This window comes from Marmota marmota, unplaced genomic scaffold (genome assembly GCF_001458135.2).
Source record: "Marmota marmota marmota unplaced genomic scaffold, marMar, whole genome shotgun sequence".
Classification (NCBI taxonomy): domain Eukaryota; kingdom Metazoa; phylum Chordata; class Mammalia; order Rodentia; family Sciuridae; genus Marmota; species Marmota marmota.
The window spans coordinates 21269234-21289456 of NW_026000026.1; the positions used below are offsets into that span (position 1 = coordinate 21269234).

Here is a 20223-nt window from a genome sequence, read left to right on the forward strand (position 1 = left end):
GTTTTTCTTTAAAGAACTTGGCTGAGAATCCATCTGCTCCAGGGCTTTTCTTTGTTGGAAGCCTTGTGATTGTTGCTTCGATCTCATTGCTTGATGTTGGGTCTGTTTGGGCTTCCTATATCTTTCTGGTTCTGTTTGGGTAGTTCATTTGTGTCTAGAAATTTATCAATATCTTCTAGATTTTCAAGTTTATGGAAGTATAAATTTTCAAAATAGTTCCCAATGGTCCTCTGGATTTCAGAAATGTTTGTAGTGATATCTCTAATTTTTCTGATTTGGGTCTTCTCTCTCTTTCCTTTGGTTAGTTTTGGTGATGGTTTATCAGTCTTGTTTCTTTTCAAAGAACCAATTCTTTGCTGTATTCCTTCTTTGTTTTTTTTTTTTTTTTTAATTCTCAATTTCAATTTTGGCTCTGATCTTATTTCCCGTCTTTTACTGATTTTGGAATTAATTTGTTCTTTTTTCCTAGGGTCTTTTGATGTGACATTAGATTATTTGAGATCTTTCAGATTTTTGTTGTTGTTCTTCAATGCTATTAATTTTGTTCTTATAACTGCCTTCATACTGCCCCAGAGATTTTGATATGTTGTATTTCCATTCTTATTTGTTTTTAAGAACTTTTTAAATTTCTCCCATGACCCATTCTTTGTTCAAAAGTATATTATTATGGGCTGGGGATATAGCTCAGTTGGTATAGTGCTTGCCTCGAATGCTTAAGGTCCTATGTTCATTCCTCAGCACCCACCCCCCCATACACACACACACAAAATATATATATATATATTTTTTTTTTATTAAAGCCTCCCATCTTAAAGAGGGTTTGTTTTTTATCTTGTTATTGATTCCTAATTTCTTTCTATTATGATCTGTTAGGAAGCAGGGAATTATCTGTTTGTTTTTGTATTTGCTGAGACTTGCTTTGTGTCCTAAAATATGGTCTATTTTAGAGAAGATTCCATGTATACCTGAGAAGAGAGTGAATTGGGTTGTTGATGAAATATTCTTTAGATGTCCATTGGGTACATTTGATAAAGAAGTAGGATATAAGATTAACATAAATATCAATAGTGTGCTTTCTGCCCGTGGATGCCACTGAGAAAACATTATTTAAGTCTCTCTTCCTACTGCCATCATGTCTAAAAGAGTCCCCTAAAGAGCCTGAACAGCTGTGGAAGCTATTCATCAGAAGGCTAAGCTTTGAAACAACTGATGAAGCCATTTTGAGCAACGGGGAACACTCATGGACTGTGCGGTAATGAGACCCAAACACCAAGTGCTCCAGGGGCTTTGAGTTTGTTATTTATGCCACTGTGGAGGAAGTGGGTGCAGCTATGAACGCAAGACCACACGAGGAGGATGGAAGAGTTTTGGAACCAAAAGGAGCTGTCTCAGGAGAAGATTCTCAAAGACCAGGGACCACTTAACTGTGAAAAAAGGTCTTTGTTGGTAACATTAAAAAAGATGCTGAAGAATATCACCTACAAGATTATTTTGAACGGTATGGGAAAATTGAAGTTACTGAAATCATGACTGAACCAGGCAGTGGAAAGAAGGGGGGCTTTGCTTTTGTAACTGTGGACAACCATGACTGTAGATAAGATTGTCATTCACAAATACCATACTGTGAATGGCCACAACTGTGAACTGAGGAAAGCCCTGTCAAAGCAAGAGATGGCTGGGGCTTTATCTAGCCAAAGAGGTCAAGTGGTTCTGGAAACTTTGGTGGTGGTCATGAAGGTGGTTTTAGTGGAAATGACAATTTTGGTAGTGGAGGAAACTAGTGGTCATAGTGGCTTTGGTGACAGCCGTGGTGGTGTTGGTGGATATGATGGCAGCAGGGAAGACTACAATGGATTTAGTAATGACGGAAGCAGTTTTGGAGGTGGTAGAAGCTCTGATGATTTTGGCAATTACAACAATCAGCCATCAAATTTTGGACCCATGAAGGGTGGAAACTTTGGAGGCAGAAGGTTTTAATACTGCCAGGAAACAAAGCTCAGTAGGAGAGGAGAGCCAGAGAAGTGACAGGGAAGCTACAAGTTACAACAGATTTATGAACTCAGCACAGTGGTGGCAGGTCCCAGATGCTACAAAGAAGGCATGGTTTAGACAATACTCATATGAGTGTGGGTAAAAAAACCTCGAGGACTGTATTTGTCATTAATTGTATAAAATGTTATTTTAGTTTTGTTCTGTGGAAAGGGTAAAGCATTCCAACAAAGTACTTTAATGGAGACTTTTTTTTTTTTTTGCACCCATGCTGTTGATTGCTAAATGTAATAGTCTGATCATGATGCTGAATAAATGTGTCTTTTTAAAAATGTGCTGAGGGCTGGGGATGGGGCTCAAGCGGTAGTGCGCTCTCCTGGCATGCGTGCAGCCCGGGTTCGATCCTCAGCACCACATACAAACAAAGATGTTGTGTCCACCGAAAACTAAAAAATAAATATTAAAATTTTCTCTCTCTCTCTTTTAAAAAAAAAAAATTTTTTTTTTAAATGTGCTGAGTAAAGTTAGTCTCTGAAGCCACCTTGGTAAACTTCCCCAACAGTGTGAAGTTAGAATTCATTTAGGACGATTCCAGGTTAAGAAACCCTGGTGTAGGCAGTTTCTCCTCAGACCCTTCTCCTGTCCACTCTGTGGTCTGATCCAGTTCCGCCCAAGGGTGAGTCTCAAATAAAGCCTTGTTTAGCCATCTTTTTAAATCTGCCTCCTTTGGTCGCCACCCGCCTTGCCTGATCTCACAACCCCTTTTTAAATAAACCCTGCTTCATAAAAAAAGAAGAAACCTTGGTGTAGTTGTTGTGACCTTCTGAAGGTCACCATTGAAAGGGTCACCCAAGCACAATCATGGAATTATTTGGTTATAAAAATGATTGTTGGCACATCCTCGGCAATATCTAAATTGAATAATAGTACCAGGTAAATAATAGATGGGAATAAAGCTTGTGTATCATCATGTGTAATCAATAATGATTTAATTCTCTTGAGAAAAAAATATCAATAGTTTTCTATATATCAGTAATAAATCTGCTAGGAAATCTGGAAAACTTTTTCATCCACAATAACCTACAAAACAACAAAATATGGGAATAATTCTAGTCAAGGAGGTGAAAGACTTTTCTCTTTTTCCCCTACATTTTTTATTGGTGCATTATAGTTGTACAAACTGATGGGATTTGTTGTGACATATTTGTACATGCACACAATAAACACTTCTATGATGAAAACTATAGAACACTGAAGAATAAAATTTGAAGAAGACCTTAGAAGATGAAATATCCTCCTTTCATGTTCTTGAATAGACAAAATTAATAATTGTTAAATTGACTATATTACCAAAAATGATGTACAGATTCAGTGCAATCTCCATCAAAATACCAATGAAATTCTCCACAGAACTAGAAAAAAAGTTCCTAAAATTCATATAGAAGAATAAAAGACCAAGAATAGCCAAAACAATACTGAGCAAGAAGAATGATACTGGAGGCATCACAATGCCTGATCTCAGATTATACTAGAGCCATAGTAACAGAAACAACATGACATTAAAACAGACATTAGACCAGTGGAATAGATGACAAAGACAAACCCACATAGGTACAATTATCTGATACTCTGACAAAGTTACCAAAATATACACTGAAGAAAGGATAGCCTTTTTAACAAATGGTGGATATCCATATGTAGAAGAATGAAATTAGATTCCCATCTCTCACCCTGCACAAAAGTCAACTCAAAGTGGATCAAAGACCTAATAGTTAGACCAGACTTTGCAACTGCTAGAAGAAAATATAGGGTCAGCACTCCCATCATATAGGTGTAGGCACCAACTTCTTTAATGAGACCCCTAAAATTCAAGAAATAAAATCAAGAATCAATAAGTAGGATGCCATCAAATTAAAAAGCTTGTATGCAGCAAAGGAAATAAGAACATGAAAAGAGAGCCTACAGAATGGGAGAAAGTCTTCACTAGCTACTCCTCTAACAGGAAATTAATATCTAGAATATACAAAAAATCAAAACTTAACACCCAAAAAACCCAAATAACATAATTAATAGCTAAACAGACATTTCTCCAGAAATACAAATAAGTGGAAAAAATGATTGACCTTTTTAGCATTGGGAAAATGAAAATCAAAACTACTTTGAGGGGCAGGGGTTGTGGTTCAGTGGTAGAGCGCTTGCCTAGCATGCGTGAGGCATTGGATTCGATTCTCGGCACCACATATAAATAAATGAATAAAACAAAGGTCCATCCACAACTATAAAATTTTTCAAAAAAAACTACATTGAGATTTCATCTCACTCCAGTTAGAATGGCAGTCATCAAGAATACAAAAAATAGTCAGGTGCAATGATGCACGCTTGTAATCCCAGCATCTCAGGAGGCTGAGGTAGGAGGATCACGAGTTCAAAGCCAGACTCAGCAAAAGTGAGGCACTAAGCGACTCAGTGAGACCCTGTCTCAAAAATACAAAATAGGGCTGGGATGTGGCTCAGTGTTTGAGCTCTGAGTTCAGTCCCTGTTACCTAATAATAATAATAATAATAAATGCTGGTGAGATTGTATGTAAAAAGGTATGCTTATACATTGTTGGTGGGACTGAAAATTAGTATAAGCACTTTGGAAAGCAATTTGGGTAATTCCTCAAAAGCTAAGAGTAGAACTATCATCTGACCCATCTACCCTACTTCTTGGTATTTATCCAAAAGAACTAAAATCAAAATACTGGAGTGATACAGACATATCAATCTTTAAGGCAGTGCTACTTACAATAACCAAGTTTTGGAACCCGTCCAAGTGTCCGTCAGCAGATGAATGGATAGAGAAAATATATATGCACACAATGGAGTTTTACTCAGCCATAAAGAAGTATGGAATTATGACATTTGCTGATAAATGGACAGAACTGAAGCATATTATGCTGAGTTAAATAAGCCAGACACAGAAAGTCAAAGGTGGAATGTTTTCTCTTGAATATGGAAAGTAGAGTGAAAAAAGGAAAAAGAGGGGCAGGGAGATCCCATGAAAATAGAAGAGACCAGTGTAGTAGAGAAAGGGGTTGGTGAGGAGGCAGGAGGAACAGAGGAATGAATAACTACAGAAAAAAATTGACCAAATTGTCCTGTGTACATATATGAGTATACCACGGTGAGTTCCACCTTTATCTATAAAGCACCAACTTAAAAAACAATAAATAAGTAAATAGAAGGAAGACAAGTAAAGTAGAGGAATAGGAACAAGGGGAGAGAAAGTGGAGTTCTAGGGATTGACATGGAGCAAATTATGTATGAATGCATATATGAAACCCACTGTTATATGTAACTATAATGCACTAATACAGACATTTTTTTTTTTAAATGGGAAATTTCTCAAAAAAAGTACTTCACATGCTGAGGATCCTTTCCCCTCACTCCACTCACTCATCAGTCTATAGGGACTAATTTGTGAGCCAAAAAAAGTTTAGTAATTTGACGATTATTTTGTTATTGGTAAGAATCTTTCAGATCTCAGATTTTAGCAATGTTCAGAGTTTGAATATCTGTGGCCAATTAGCTGTTGATATCTTCTATTAGATTTTTAAAATTACAAGTATTATTCTATATATAATGCTAGACACTCAATTGAGCTGACACTAAACATTTTCAAACTAAGATTATACTAACATAGGGATTGTACCCATAAATGGATAGGTCAGGAAGGTGGGGTAATAATCTATTAAGTGATTTTCTGAGTACATATCTACCTACTTTATTTCAGGGGTGGAACCACACATTAGAACTCAAAACACTTGAATTTTACTACTTACCTATAATAGTCCGGTGCTTTGTGATTTTATTATATATATATATATATATATATATATATTTTTTTTTTTTTTTTGTATTGAAGATTGAACCCCAGTAGTGTTTACCCCTGAGCCACATCCCCAGGCCTTTTTTATTTTTTTTTTTTTAATTTCAAGACAGGATCTTAGTAAGACTTAGAACCTCACTCAGTTACACAGGCTAACTTCAAACTTGCAATCTGCCTGCCTCAGCCTCCCAAGTGCAAAAAGTCTTGATCGTCAAACTAATTTTGTAAACCTACCAATCTGTTAATTAACATTTACTTTGTAATTTATATGCAGAGCATTATTTAGTTGCTGGAGAGAATAAAAGAAGTAGATAGATGTTCTCACTGTCTGCATAGAAGACACTGTTGACTAACTCAAAATCTACATCCCATGAGCTGGGGTTGTGGCTCAGTGGTAGAGTGCTTGCTCATGAGGCACTGGGTTCAAGCCTCAGCACCATATAAAGATAAGTAAAATGAAGATATTGTGGCTATCTACAACTAAAAAAATTTTTTTTTTTAAATCTATATCCCACAGTAATCCTTGAAACCAAATTTCATGGCACTTGGGAGTAAAGGTTTTTATTGTTTATTTTTTAATAGTTTCAGGTTTTTAAATAGAAATTCTTAGTCATAAATAGAATTGTTTTCAATCCATTATATGAACTAATTTTAAAGTTGCCTTTTTTTCTCTATTTTTAGTTTAATACAGTTTTTTAGTAAAATGAAGAAGTGGATGGACATGTCAAATCTGCCACAAGAATTTCGTGAACGTATAGAAAGGCTAGAGAGAAATTTTGAAGTGTCTACTGTAATTTTTAAAAAATTTGAGCCAATATTTTTAGATATATTTCAAAATCCATATGAAGAGCTACCAAAGTTACCACGAAGCAGGAAGCAGAGGTGAGACCCTTAATTCTTATGTAATTGATGTAAAGATTACTATAAAAACATGTTAGGAAAGTTTACCCTTTCAAAAGTCTGCATTTTACCAAAAGTATCCATGTGCAAAGACTTATTATTTCTTTTTAAATCCATGTATCCATAACTGGAAATTCATGGTAGTACTTTTACATATTTTTCTATATTGTGAATGGAATTTTACATGTATTTTGACCTTAGTATATATGTATATATGCTATTTCAAAAAAATGATTCTCGGTATCAGACAAAAAACCAAACACAAAAAAAAAATCACATTTTTTTTTTTCTCTTTGTAGGAGGATTCCTTGCAGTGTTAAGGATCTCTTTAATTTCTGTTGGACACTCTTTGTTTATACTAAGGGTAAGGTGACACAGTGGTTTTATATTTCTTCCATGAGAACTTTGGTATATTTGACATGAGAGGTATCTGGTTTTTTTTTTTGTCTTTTTTTTTTTTTTTTTCTTATAAAGGTAATTTTCGTATGATTGGGGACGATTTAGTAAACTCTTATCATTTACTTCTGTGCTGCTTGGATCTGATTTTTGCCAATGCCATTATGTGCCCCAATAGACGAGACTTGCTAAATCCATCTTTTAAAGGTAAGGTCTTTTCCTTTTTTGAAAACTAATTGCTACTTTTTGGAAAAAGAGTTTTAACGCTTAACTGTTTCTGCCCCCTTTTCCCCGCTTCTCTTCATACTTCATCAAACCAGGTTTACCATCTGATTTCCATACTGCTGATTTCCGGGCTTCTGAAGAGCCTCTCTGCATTATTGCTGTACTATGTGAACTACATGATGGACTTTTAGTAGAAGCAAAAGGAATAAAGGAGCACTACTTTAAACCATATATCTCAAAACTCTTTGATAGGAAGGTACCGTACTTATTATTAAATGACTAAGCTGTTTAGGGTTCAGCAGCAGTCTCAAAGAAAAAAGTGTTCTCACTTTTGTAGGACTCAGGGTCAAGATTCCCACATTTTAGTCTTTGCTGTGATGCACAGTTGCCCTCTGGTCTTTTTTTTTTTTTTTTTTTTGATAGTTTTAGTTGTAGATAGACACAGTACTTTTATTTACTTTTATGTGGTGCTGAGGATCGAACCCAGTGTCTCACACATGCTAGGCAAGCCCTATACCACTGAGCTACAACCCCAGCCCCTGCCCTCTGGTCTTGTGTGATATGACAGACTGAGCTTTTGAAAAATGTTCTGTCGGGGCTGGGGATGTGGCTCAAGTGGTAGCACGCTCGTCTGGCATGCGTGCGGCCCGGGTTCGATCCTCAGCACCACATACCAACAAAGATGTTGTGTCTGCCAATAACTAAATAAATAAATAAATAAATAAATATGTTTTAAAAAAAAAAAAAGAAAGAAAAATGTTCTGTCAATTAAGCCACTGTCAGGAACAACTCTAGCAGATTTTGCTAAAAAAAAATTCTGAAGAATAGATTATCAGAGTTGGCGTGATAAAAGATTTATAAAATACAGGAAGTCGGAGTAAACTGATTTTACTGCCATAATTTGAATAACCACTGTTACTCAAAGTAGCATAATATGTAACAACTATCTCTTTAATTCCAGTAAATAGACAGAAAATCTGGTATATTTTAGAGCCATCTGTAGGCCACGTACCTATATGCATTCTGGAGTATTTTTCTTCACTAACTCGACTTCGTTATTAACTTAGCTAATTTTATACTTTTAAATTAGCTTCTTTGGGGAAGAATCTCAGTTTCTTATTTCTCCAACATCAAGCCACTATATAAAATCACAAGCTAGACTTTGTGATTTGTTTTTGAGGAAATGAGGTATTTGAATTAAGACATCTCTGTGGTCCTCCACTTTATGTGTATAATGAGATTTTCATTTTTTTAAAGCATGAAGTCTTCCTTAACTGGCTCTTCTTCCTCACATATACTTTCATCATTTAGCCTTAGCTTTCATCCATATGTTATAGCCCCTTGTCTCTGTGTTAAATACTCCAGCAAAGTATACTTTTAAAGGAACCAGGGATTACGTCTAGTAGGCTCCACAGGAGCAGTACACTAGTGCCCCTACGTACAATGACATTACATTATGGTTTGTCTGGACTATCTGGTGTTTGGCTGTGTCTTGGCATAATTATTATGGCACCTCCTTGCATTCCAAAAGTGAAACCATCATCCAAACTATTATGCTTTTTGGATGATGGGCCTCCTGATCTTGGGTCACATGTTTTGTTTGACCTTTGTACAATTTTGTTTTTATTTTGTTCAATTTTTAATTTAAATATTAAGACCTTTTATATGAAAAGCAAATCAGAAACTAGGTCAATACTGTGTTAAAATTTCTACATGGCTAGCTGTCATCAAATTAAATGATGGCCACCACTTTTCGGTTAGGTAGTGTGTGTTCAGCTCTCTATTCATCTATATTGAACCCTGATTCTTGAAGGCATCTGAGCTTGCAGACTCTCATGTATAGAAATTTTTAGGGTGGTTACAGAAAATATTAATAACAATGTAGTTTTCCTTTCTCACCAGCAAGAGGACCTGTATTTCTTTTGAATCTTTTACTCACTTGAAACACTTAATCATCAATAAATGTTAATTTCCAGTCTCATAATCAGTGATTAAGAATAGACAGCTTTCATCAGAATCACTCAAGGAGTTTGTCAGAAATACCACCTTAGCTGAGATATTAAAGTCTATCCATCTCCATTTATAACAGGTTTTCCCCTAAGTGATTCTTTTTTTTTTTAATGTGCATTTTAGTTGTAGGTGAACATAATACCATTATTTTATTTTTATGTGGTGCTGAGGATCAAACCCAGTGCCTTACGCATGCCAGGTGAGTGCTCTATCTCTGAGCCACAGCCCCATCCCCCACTAAGTGATTCTTATATCGCTGCATTTTGGAAAGCACTGCCATAGATTAACCTCAAAAGTATTTTCAAAACTTATTTACTTATTTACTTACCTATTTATTATTTATTTTACAGTGCTAGAGATAAAATTTGACTTTAAATTTTTAAAAACCATTTTATTTGCTTACTTAGTAGGTCTTACTGCTCCAAAAGAAATGTTTGGTAATTCTCTTTGTGGGTATGGCATATTATTGTGAAGATTTAGAGAGATTTTATGTTTTTTAAATGTTAAAAATATTTAATTTTATTATATGATGTACAATTTTTTTTTTCTTCACAGATTTTAAAAGGAGAATGCCTCTTGGACCTTTCCAGTTTTACTGATAATAGGTAAGTATCTAGCACTAATGGTGTTGGGCATGTGACAGCCTGACAGTGATATCAGAGCTGTGAAAATTTGTCAAGTGAAACATTATATATCAAGGTCACCTTCAGAATCAAATTCCTTCTGTTTTAATAGCACTGAATGGTGGTATCACTAAGCCTTTCTGACTTTAAGTACATTTAAGAACCATTGACATTTGAAACAGTTGTACTCTGCCGAGAACCTCATGAATGAGCCCATGACTTCCATATCTGATTTTACATTCTTTCATTAATCAATGTTAGCAAATTCAGAATGACCACATTTCAAAGTCTCTGTTTCTTTAGTGATCAGATATTCTTTATTTTTCTTTTAATATTTTTAGTAGTAGATGGACATAACTTTTATTTTATTTATTTATTTGCTTATTTTTTATTTTTATGTGGTGCCGAGGATCAAACCCAGTGCCTCTCACATGCTAGGCAAGCATGCTACCACTGAGCCACAACCCAAGTTCCAGATATTTTTTTTTCTTTACCTAGCTTCATTTAGCTTCAACTGGTTTACAGATTAAGTATATATTCTCTTTCCACACTTTTTTAAAATTAATTTATTGCAAAGTTAATAAAACCCGAGAAGTTATTAGCTTTCCCAAGCTATGAACTTAAGGATAAATCTATCCTTAAGATTAGATAATCAAGGTTGGAGATTTAGCGCAGTGGCAGAGCTCTTGCCTAACATGCAGAAGGCTCTGAGTTCAGTCATTGGCCCTGGGCGGGTTGGGGGGACTAGATAATACATTGTATAACTTAGTTTTATTCTAGCAACTTAAAATAATTCTCTTTCCAGCAAAGCAGTGAACAAAGAGTATGAAGAATATGTTCTAACTGTTGGTGACTTTGATGAGAGGATCTTTTTGGGAGCAGATGCAGAAGAGGAAATTGGAACACCTCGAAAGTTCACTGGTGACACCCCATTGGGGAAACTGACAGCACAGGCTAATGTGGAGTATAACCTTCAACAGCATTTTGAAAAAGTAATATAACCTAGCCTGATCTCAGTCTTGAATGATCTTTTTCTTTCTCTGTGTGATTCTACTAACAGCAGAAGCATCTTTCAAGTTAAATCTTGAATTTCTTCTACTAATTCATATTTCCCATGAAAGCCTTAAAAGGTAATTTTAAAAACTATGACATTTAATATTTTTACCTTGTTTCTTGCTGTTAATCATATTTTGAATATTTTCCCAGCATACCTGGGTTTATCATTACATTGTGTGGTCTTTTGACATAAAGAGAAATTTATGCTTTCTTACCATTTTTTTCTTTGCTTCAGCTTAGCCTCTGTCACATTGCTTTAAAGTTTTATTTACTTTCCTACCTATGATACAAACATGCTTTTCTCTGATTTTAACTGTATAACTCTAGAAATGATTGTTAATTCTGTAATTATGCGTAAAATGGGTAGGAAGATAAAGTCTAAGGGAAAATTCAGTCATCTAGAAGATTGAAACCTGTTTTAATCCAAACTCTACTATTAACTTTGTTTTTTAAGAACAAAAGTTTTCTTATTCAGGACAGTTGTCAAGTTGACAGTTAATATTTTTCCTAGCTTAAACAAATTTTTTAACTTCTATACCTGTTTCCTCACATATAAAATTAAAATATGTGAATGTTCTGGACTGGGGTTGTGGCTCAGTGATAGAGCACTCACCTAGCACAGGCAAGGCCCTGGGTTCAATCCTCAGCACGACATAAAAATAAATAAAATAAAGGTATTGTGTACAACTATAAATAATTTTTTAAAATATGCATAGGTTCTATTTCAAATGAGTTTTATGAAGATAAAATGTTATAGAAAGTGCTTTGAAAAAGTATTATTCAAATGTATAATTCAAACTCAGACATTGTTAGCATAGTATGGCTAAAAATTTGGTGGGTAAGCAAAAAAAGCAGGAAAAGTAAGCCACTACTAAATATGAATAATAAAGATGGCATATGTACTGAATTAAACATAATAAGGAAGAAAGTAACTTTTTAATCTCACAGGTTATTTTTTTTTTTTTTTACAGAAAAGAACATTTGCACCTTCTACCCCACTGACAGGACGGCGATATTTACGAGAAAAAGAAGCCATTATTACTCCTGTTGCTTCAGCTACCCAAAGTGTGAGCCGTTTGCAGAGTACTGTGGCTGGACTTAAAAATGCACCAAGTGAACAACTTATAAATATTTTTGAGTGAGTACCATACTATGATTTTTCTAAATGTCTTTTTAAAAATTAAATTCTTTATTCCGTTCTGTTTTTAGTATAGTCAGAGATGGCGAATATACCTCTGGCACCTTTTTCTGTATCATTTCAGTCTGAAAATATCTTAACCTAAAACCAGATAGTTACCTACTGAAAATTTCATATAAATATAGTGAGGCCCCGTGGTGCATGTGTGTAATCCCAGCTACCAGGGAGGTCAAAGCAGGAGGATTGCAAATTTGATGTCAGTCAGGATAAATTAGCAAGACCCTATCTTAAACTAAAAATTTTTGGACTGGGGATTTAGCTCAGTGGTAGAGCATTTGTCTAGCATTTATAAGTTTCTGGATTCAATCTCCAGTACTCCCCATCCCTCCCAAAAATAAATAATTAAAAATTTTTAAGAAGAACTGAGGGGGCTGGGGATGTGGCTCAAGCGGTAGCACGCTCGCCTGGCATGCATGCGGCCCGGGTTCGATCCTCAGCACCACATACCAACAAAGATGTTGTGTCCGCCAATAACTAAAAAATAAATATTAAAAAAAAAAATTCTCTCTCTCTCTCTCTCTCTCTCTCTCTCTCTCTCTCTCCCCCCTCTCTCTTAAAAAAAAAAAAAAGAAGAAGAACTGAGGGGCTGGGTTATAGCTCAGCAGTACAGTGCTTGCCTTACATGTGAAGCACTGGGTTCGATCCTCAGCACCGCATAAAAATAAATAAAATAAAGATATTGTGTCCATCTTTTTTTTTTTTTAGTTTTAGGTGGACACAATATCTTTATTTTTATTTTTATGCGGTGCTGAGAATCGAACCCAGTGCCTCACTCATGCCAGGCGAGCACGCTACCTCTTGAGAAGAACAACAACAACTGAGGATATAGCTTAATGATAGAGTACTTATCTAGCATCTATCAAAAACAACAACAAAACTATATGTTTATATATTTATATCAGTATACATGTGTGTATAAATATTATTTCATGGGATTATAGAATTTTTTTTAAGAGAGAGAGATGAAGTGAGAGAGAGAGAGAGAGAATTTTTTAATATTTATTTTTTAGTTTTCGGCGGACACAACATCTTTGTTTGTATGTGGTGCTGAGGATCGAACCCGGGCCGCATGCACGCCAGGCGAGCGTGCTACCGCTTGAGCCACATCTCCAGCCCGGGATTATAGAATTTGAAGTATATCTTTTTAAATATTTTAGTTGTAGATGGACACAATACCTCGATTTTATTTATTTTATTTTTAGTTTTTAGTTTTAGGTGGACACAATATCTTTATTTTATTTTTATGTGGTGTTAAGGATCGAACCCAGTGCCCTGCGCATGCCAGGCCAGCACACTACCACTTAAGCCACATCTCCAGCCCTTTGAAGTATATCTTAAAGTTTATTTACCTCTGACATTCCACTCTTGTAACTACCTTAAGTTATATAAATTTTTAATTGACTTTAAATAGGTTCAATCTAAATGTCCACCAAAGTTAAGACTGATTAGATATTGGTGGTACAGCTATAAAATGGAATTTTAGGTAAATTTTTTTAAAAAGAGAATGTTTCCTGGTAAAGATGGTAGAATGAAGCCATATCAGAGAACTTCCTTTCCTAATATCTAATGATTTGGGGACAGAATCTCATAAAAGTAGAGAACATCCCTGATTGGGTATAGGGAATCCTGGAATGGAGATATTTAACTAAATTTCAGAAGAGAAAGCAAAGCCTTGATTCTCCAACAAAAGTTTAACATAGTACCAGATGAACTCTCCCCCTTTTCCCAGACTTTCAAGTTATAGGAAAACAGAACAATCCCAGTTTCAAAATTAGCTGAGGAGATAAGATAAGCAGTTTGCAGGTAATGTAGAAAGACTGTCTCAGAGATCTGCCCTTAATAGCAGTTGGTCCATACTGAACTACCCACTAAAGCTTTAGTAAATTGAAATGAAGTGTCAAGTCAACTATAAGAACATTTTGTAGCAACAAGAAAAGAAAGGAATGAAGCAGAGAATGCAGAATAACCTAGACAAATAAATGAAAAGACATCTCGTGTTGTTGGAAGACATAAAGCTGAATAATATTCATACTACCCAAAGTGATCTATAGATTCAGTGCTATCCTTATCAAAATCTCAATGGCAATTTTTGCAGACGTAGGAAAAACATTCTAAAATTCATATGGAATCTCAAAGGACCACACATAGCCACAACAAGGTTGAAAAAGAATAAAGTTGGAGGCCTCATACTTCCTTATTTCAAAATATATTATAAGCCAGGCACCGTGGCACCCACCTATAATCCCAGTGGCTCAAGAGTCTGAGGCAGAAGAATCTTGAGTTCAAAGCCAGCCTCAGCAACTTAGCGAGAGACCCTGTGTCTAATATAATATTAAAAAGGGCTGGAGGGGCTGGGAATGTGGCTCAAACGGTAGCGCACTCGCCTGGCATGCGTGGGGCACTGGGTTCGATCCTTAGCACCACATAAAAATTAAAAAAATAAAGATGTTGTGTCCACCGAAAACTAAAAAATAAATATTAAAAAATTCTCTCTCTAAAAAGGGGTGGGGGGGCTGGGAATGTGACTCAATTGGTAAGCACTCCTGGGTTCAATCCTCAGTATCAAAAATATATGTGTGTGTGTGTGTGTGTGTGTGTGTGTATAAAATAAATCTACAGTAATCACAAAAACATAGTATGTATTTCCATAAAGACCTATAAACCAGAAGGCCAGAACAGAAAGCTCAGAAATAAACCCTCATAAATGTGCTCAAATTATCTTTAATAAGGGTGCCAAGACTGTGCAGTGGTGAAAGGAGTCTTTTTTTCAATAAATACTTTTGGGTAAATGGAATATCCACATACAGAACCATTAAGACATTATACAATATTGGAAATTTAATACAAAATGCACTAAAAACCTAAATGGAAGACCTGAAACTATAAGACTCCTAAAAGAAAATATGAGGGGGGCTGGGGATGTGGCTCAAGCAGTAGCGTGCTCGCCTGGCATGTGTGCGGCCCGGGTTCGATCCTCAGCACCACATACAAACAAAGATGTTGTGTCTGCCGAGAACTAAAATAAATAAATATTAAAAAAAAAAAAAAAGAAAATATGAGGGGATGCTTTGTTGGAGTGAACAATGATTTCCTGAATCATAACAAAAGCAAAAATAGACAAATGGGACTCTCAAGCTTAAAAAACTTATGCAGCAAAGTAAACAATCCACAGAGTGAAAAAGCAGCCTATGAAATGGAAAATAAAATTGCAAACCATGTCTCTGTTAATGAGTTAAGATCCAGAATATATAAAGGATTCCTACAACTCAATAATAAAAAAAACCCAAATAATCTGATTTGAAAAATGCATAAAGGACTCAAGACAATTCTCCAGAGGAGATAAATAGATGGCCAATAAACCTATGAAAAAATACTGAACTGAGGAAATGCAAATCAAACTCACAATGAGAAGTCACCTCACATTCATTAGGATGGCCACATCTCCCCACCTCCCCTGCACCACAAATCCAAGTATTGGTGAGGGTGTGGAAAAATCACAGCCCTGTGCATTGTTGGTAGGGTTGTGAAATGGTGCAAATATTATGGAAACTATTTGAAGTTGCCTCAAAAAAGCAAAAATAGAGTTAGCATAAGCTCCTGTAGTACTGCTTTTGGAAATATATCCAAAATAAATGAAAATAGAATCTCAAAAAGATATTTATACACCATATTCACTGCACATTATTCACAATAGTTAAGATTGTGGTAGCAACTGAAATGTCCATGGACAAATGAATAAAGAAAACAGTCTGTACATACAGTGGAGTATTATTTAGCCTTAAAAAAAGAAGGAAGTCGTGTCATATTCTATAACATGAATGAACCTTGAAATATTATGCTAAATGAAATAAGCCAATCACAAAAAGACAAATACTGCACGATTTCATTTATATGAGGTACATCAAATAGTCAAATTCACAAAATCCAAAGTTTTAATATGTAAAAAAATATATGAAATTATATGTCTATATTATTTTATATAAGTAAAGCTTTGTTTATATTTGTAGGTTTACAACTGAGAATAGAGCTCTGGTCACTAAAAACTAAACTAATTTTTTATTTGTTTTTATTTGTTCTTTTTAGATATTTTATTTATTTATATGTGGTACTGAGAATCAAACCCAGTGCCTTAGGCAAGCGCTAGGCCACAACCCCAGCCCCTATTTCTTTTTTAATTTTTTCTTTCTTGTAGTTGTAGATGGATAGAAAGCCTTTATTTTTATGTGGTGCTAAGGATCGAACCCCATGCCTCACACATGCTAGGCAAGCACTCTGCCACTGAGCTACAGCCCCAGCCTCCCTATTTATTTTTATGTGGTGCTGAGGATCAAACCCACTGCCCCACACATGCCAGGCAACTGCTATTCCACTGAACCATAACCCCAGCCCCTCAAACTAATTCTTGAAAGGAGAAATGTTAGTTGTCTGGGTTTTTCCCCTGGTAATTGGGTTCCTATTATATGTTATAGATCTTGTATGCGGAATCCTAAGGAAAACATTATGAAAATAGTAAAAGGAATAGGAGAGACTTTCTGCCAACACTATACTCAATCAACAGATGAACAGCCGGGATCTCACATAGGTAAGAAAAGTGAAGTTGGCACAATATTGAAAATAGATTGTTCTCAAAATTAGAAATTCAAGATTTTTACTTTTCTGTTATTTTTTTTCTCTTTTCCTTTTTTGCAGTGCTGGTAATTGACTCTAGGGCCTCATGTATGTGAGGCAAGTGCTCTCTTACGAGCTACACCCGTTGCCCTTAATATACCAGATTCAAGTTTATGTAAATTTTATTCTTTAGTCCTTAACTAGATTGTAATAGCATGTGTTCTTCCTTTGTTTCCCTTTAGACTTTGCTATAAACAGACTAAAGCTGGCAGAAATTTTGTATTATAAAATGTTGGAGACTGTAATGGTTCAGGAAACACGAAGACTTCGTGGAATGGACATGTCAGTAAGTAAATCTACTCTCTCAGCTACTGGCAAGAACCAAATGCCCTAGTCTGGAAACAGTGTTTTGAGAGATCCTAAAGGGATGTGGGGTCAACAGTTTATAGCAAAGTTGACCAAGATAACATTGCAATTCTGACTTTAGTTGACTTTGGCATATCTGGGGCTAGCTAGGTCTAGGCAGAAATGTGAAATATGTAATATTTATTTTTGAAGTATCATCAGCAGTCTTTTCCTGTAGGTCCTTTAAGGTCCTTTTTATTTTTGTACTTCATTCTCAACTAGTGATAATGAACCCCACACACATACACATACTGTTAAGCTAACTGATAATTAAAGTATTTATTTGTCCATACCTCCCAGAGATTTTTCGATTATGAAATGGTGGTATTTTTCCTTTAAAAAGAAAAAAAGACTTGGTTTTCTTTGAACATCTGACCAAGTTTGACCACTCTGTCCAGTAGTTTCATAAAAGAATTTTGCTACATTTGGGCTCAGTGGTACATGCCTATAATTCCAACAACTCAGGACGCTGAGGCAGGAGGATCATAAGTTCAAGGCCAGTCTCAACAATTTAGGAAGACCATTAGCAATTTATGGAGACCCTGTTTCAAAATAAAATAAAATAAAAATGAAAGGGCTGGGCGCAATGGTGCATGCCTGTAATCTCAGTGGCTCAGGAGGCTGAGGCAGGAGGATCATGAGTTCAAAACCTGCTTCAGCAAAAGCAAGGCACTAAGCAACTCATGTCTCTAAATAAAATACAAAGAAGGGCAGTGCCCCTGAGTTCAGTCCCTGGTACCAAAAAAAAAAAAATGACTTGGGTTAAATCCCCACTACCAAAAAAGGAAGAAAAAAATAGAAGTAAAAAACCATGAAAACATATTAGGTCTTAAAATCAGTGGTGAAAGAGAACTTTATCTTCTCTGTGAAATATTTCCTCTTCTGAACTTTTTTGTCTTAGCTTTTGTATCATTTCACCTTCCATTTCAGTGTTTTGATTAATAAATACTCTGCTGATAAAACAATTAACTGTTATTAAAAAGAAAAAGAAACAATTCTAATGCTTTTATTTTGATGGAAATATTAAATATTTTATTATTTGTTCAGATTTCAAATCAGATTGTTATGTGCACCTCATGTAGATTTAAGATCTATCACTGAACAAGAGGGGCTTGGGTTGTAGCTCAGTGGTAGAGCGCTTGCCTAGCATGTGTGAGGCATTGGGTTCGATTCTCAGCACCACATACAAATAAATAAAAATAAAGGTCCATCAACAACTGGAAAATATTTTTTTTTAAATTAGATATAAGAAAACTAGTTTGGGAACTCAGTTTTTGTTTTTGATTTTGTTTTTTAATGCAGTGCTGGGGATTGAACCCTGGGCCTCAAGCGTGCTAGGCTCTACCACTGAGATATACCACCAGCCCAAGAATTCTGATTTTTATCTCTAATATGCTAGCATAATATATTTTGTTGTTATAGTTTTCTTTTTTAGGATGACAGAGACTAAAATTGCTGAGAAATGTTAAGCCGTGGTCTTTTTCTTCCCCAAGGTTCTTTTAGAGCAGGATATATTTCATCGTTCTTTGATGGCTTGTTGTTTGGAAATTGTGCTGTTTGCTTACAGCTCACCTCGTACTTTTCCTTGGATTATTGAAGTTCTCGATTTGCAGCCATTTTATTTTTATAAGGTGAGATAATAACAAAGTTCTTTTATAGTGTGGCACACATAAATGTTGTATTTGTCTTAGTGCTAAAGAAACACAGTTGCGATATCTGAAAAATATTTCTAGAGGTATTCTAATGCTTTTTGAGTGGAATGAGAACAAACTGGAGAGAATAAGGATATAAGTAAATTAAGCCAATTTCATAACTTCAGTTCTTTTTTCATCACTACTTGCAAATGTGACCTGGTACTAAGTACTTAACCTCAAAGTTTCCATATTTATAAATGAAAATCATAATCCTATTAACCAAATATGCAATGAAGAACAAAAACCCTTTCTCCTAGAGGAAGGCAGCAAAGGTCTAAAGTTGATTGTGGTGGACTGGGGGTGTAGCTCAGTGGTAGAATAGTTGCCTAACATGCACAGGACCCTGGGGTTGATCACCAGCACTGCAAAAAGGATAAAAGGGACCAGGGGTGAAACCAAGTAAAACAGATTGTGAAGTTGTAATAACAGGTCAGGCTTATTCCCTAAAGTTGAGCTAATTCTCTGTGAGTAAGTCTTACTTACTCTACCCTTTTTATTTTCTCTGTGAGGAATGTTAGAAAAAAAGAAATCTTCTCCAGAAAGCTTTTTTGCTTTAGAACTATTAGAAAATATTAACATTTCTCTTATAAAGTATGTCATAGCTACTGAGCTATGTCATCATAGTAATGATTAATGATATCTCATTTTCAAATTTAGGACTAATGATACTTGATATGTTTATTGGCATGATTTAGTTAATATTTAGTCATCTGTGCTACTTTCAAACTATTAATGATAAAAAAAATTAGTTTGAAGAGTTACATATGTGTGTGAGAGAGTGTGTGTAGCTAGGGATCAACCCCAGAGCCTTTTGCACATGCTAAGGCAAGAGCTTTATCACCAAGCTACATCTCTAGCACAGGAGTTAACATTTTGTACCTAAAGTTTGCCCGAATCAGTTAGAGTTGTAGAAAATGTACATCATGGGTAAGCTTATTTGGTTGAATTATTGACTATGATTAAGAGTTTAAGGTTCTTAGGGGAAATTGGTTCTGATGCTATACTTACTTTCATGTGCATATTCAGATTTTTCCATTAGGAAATTTAGTTTTCCCCGTAACCTGAGAGTGGTTTGTTTATGTTTTGTTTTGTTTTGTTTTGTTTTTCTGATGCTGGGGATTGAATCCAGGGCCTTGAGTACTGTACCACTGAGCCATCTGTCAACCCAACAATTTGTTTTAATTTGTAACATTCGCATTTCATTTAAGAAACTAAAGCCTTTGATTCTTCCCCCCCCCCCCAGGACTG

At 35.4% G+C, this 20223-nt stretch overlaps 1 protein-coding gene across 5 annotated transcripts in view; it reads left to right on the forward strand.

Moving 5' to 3' along the window:
- Rbl1 (RB transcriptional corepressor like 1) overlaps positions 1–20223 on the forward strand; it is a 59149-nt gene that overhangs the window by 12242 nt on the left and 26684 nt on the right. For 4 of the 5 annotated variants that reach the window (XM_048810972.1, XM_048810969.1, XM_015480928.2 and 1 more), the window contains 10 exons: positions 6542–6742; positions 7060–7124; positions 7235–7363; positions 7477–7637; positions 9947–9996; positions 10820–11006; positions 12042–12208; positions 16738–16850; positions 17119–17222; positions 18775–18912. In XM_048810972.1, the coding sequence (XP_048666929.1) occupies positions 6542–6742; positions 7060–7124; positions 7235–7363; positions 7477–7637; positions 9947–9996; positions 10820–11006; positions 12042–12208; positions 16738–16850; positions 17119–17222; positions 18775–18912 (1315 nt within the window). The remainder of the gene's footprint in view (positions 1–6541; positions 6743–7059; positions 7125–7234; positions 7364–7476; positions 7638–9946; positions 9997–10819; positions 11007–12041; positions 12209–16737; positions 16851–17118; positions 17223–18774; positions 18913–20223) is intronic. The other variant, XM_048810970.1, reaches the window with a different exon arrangement.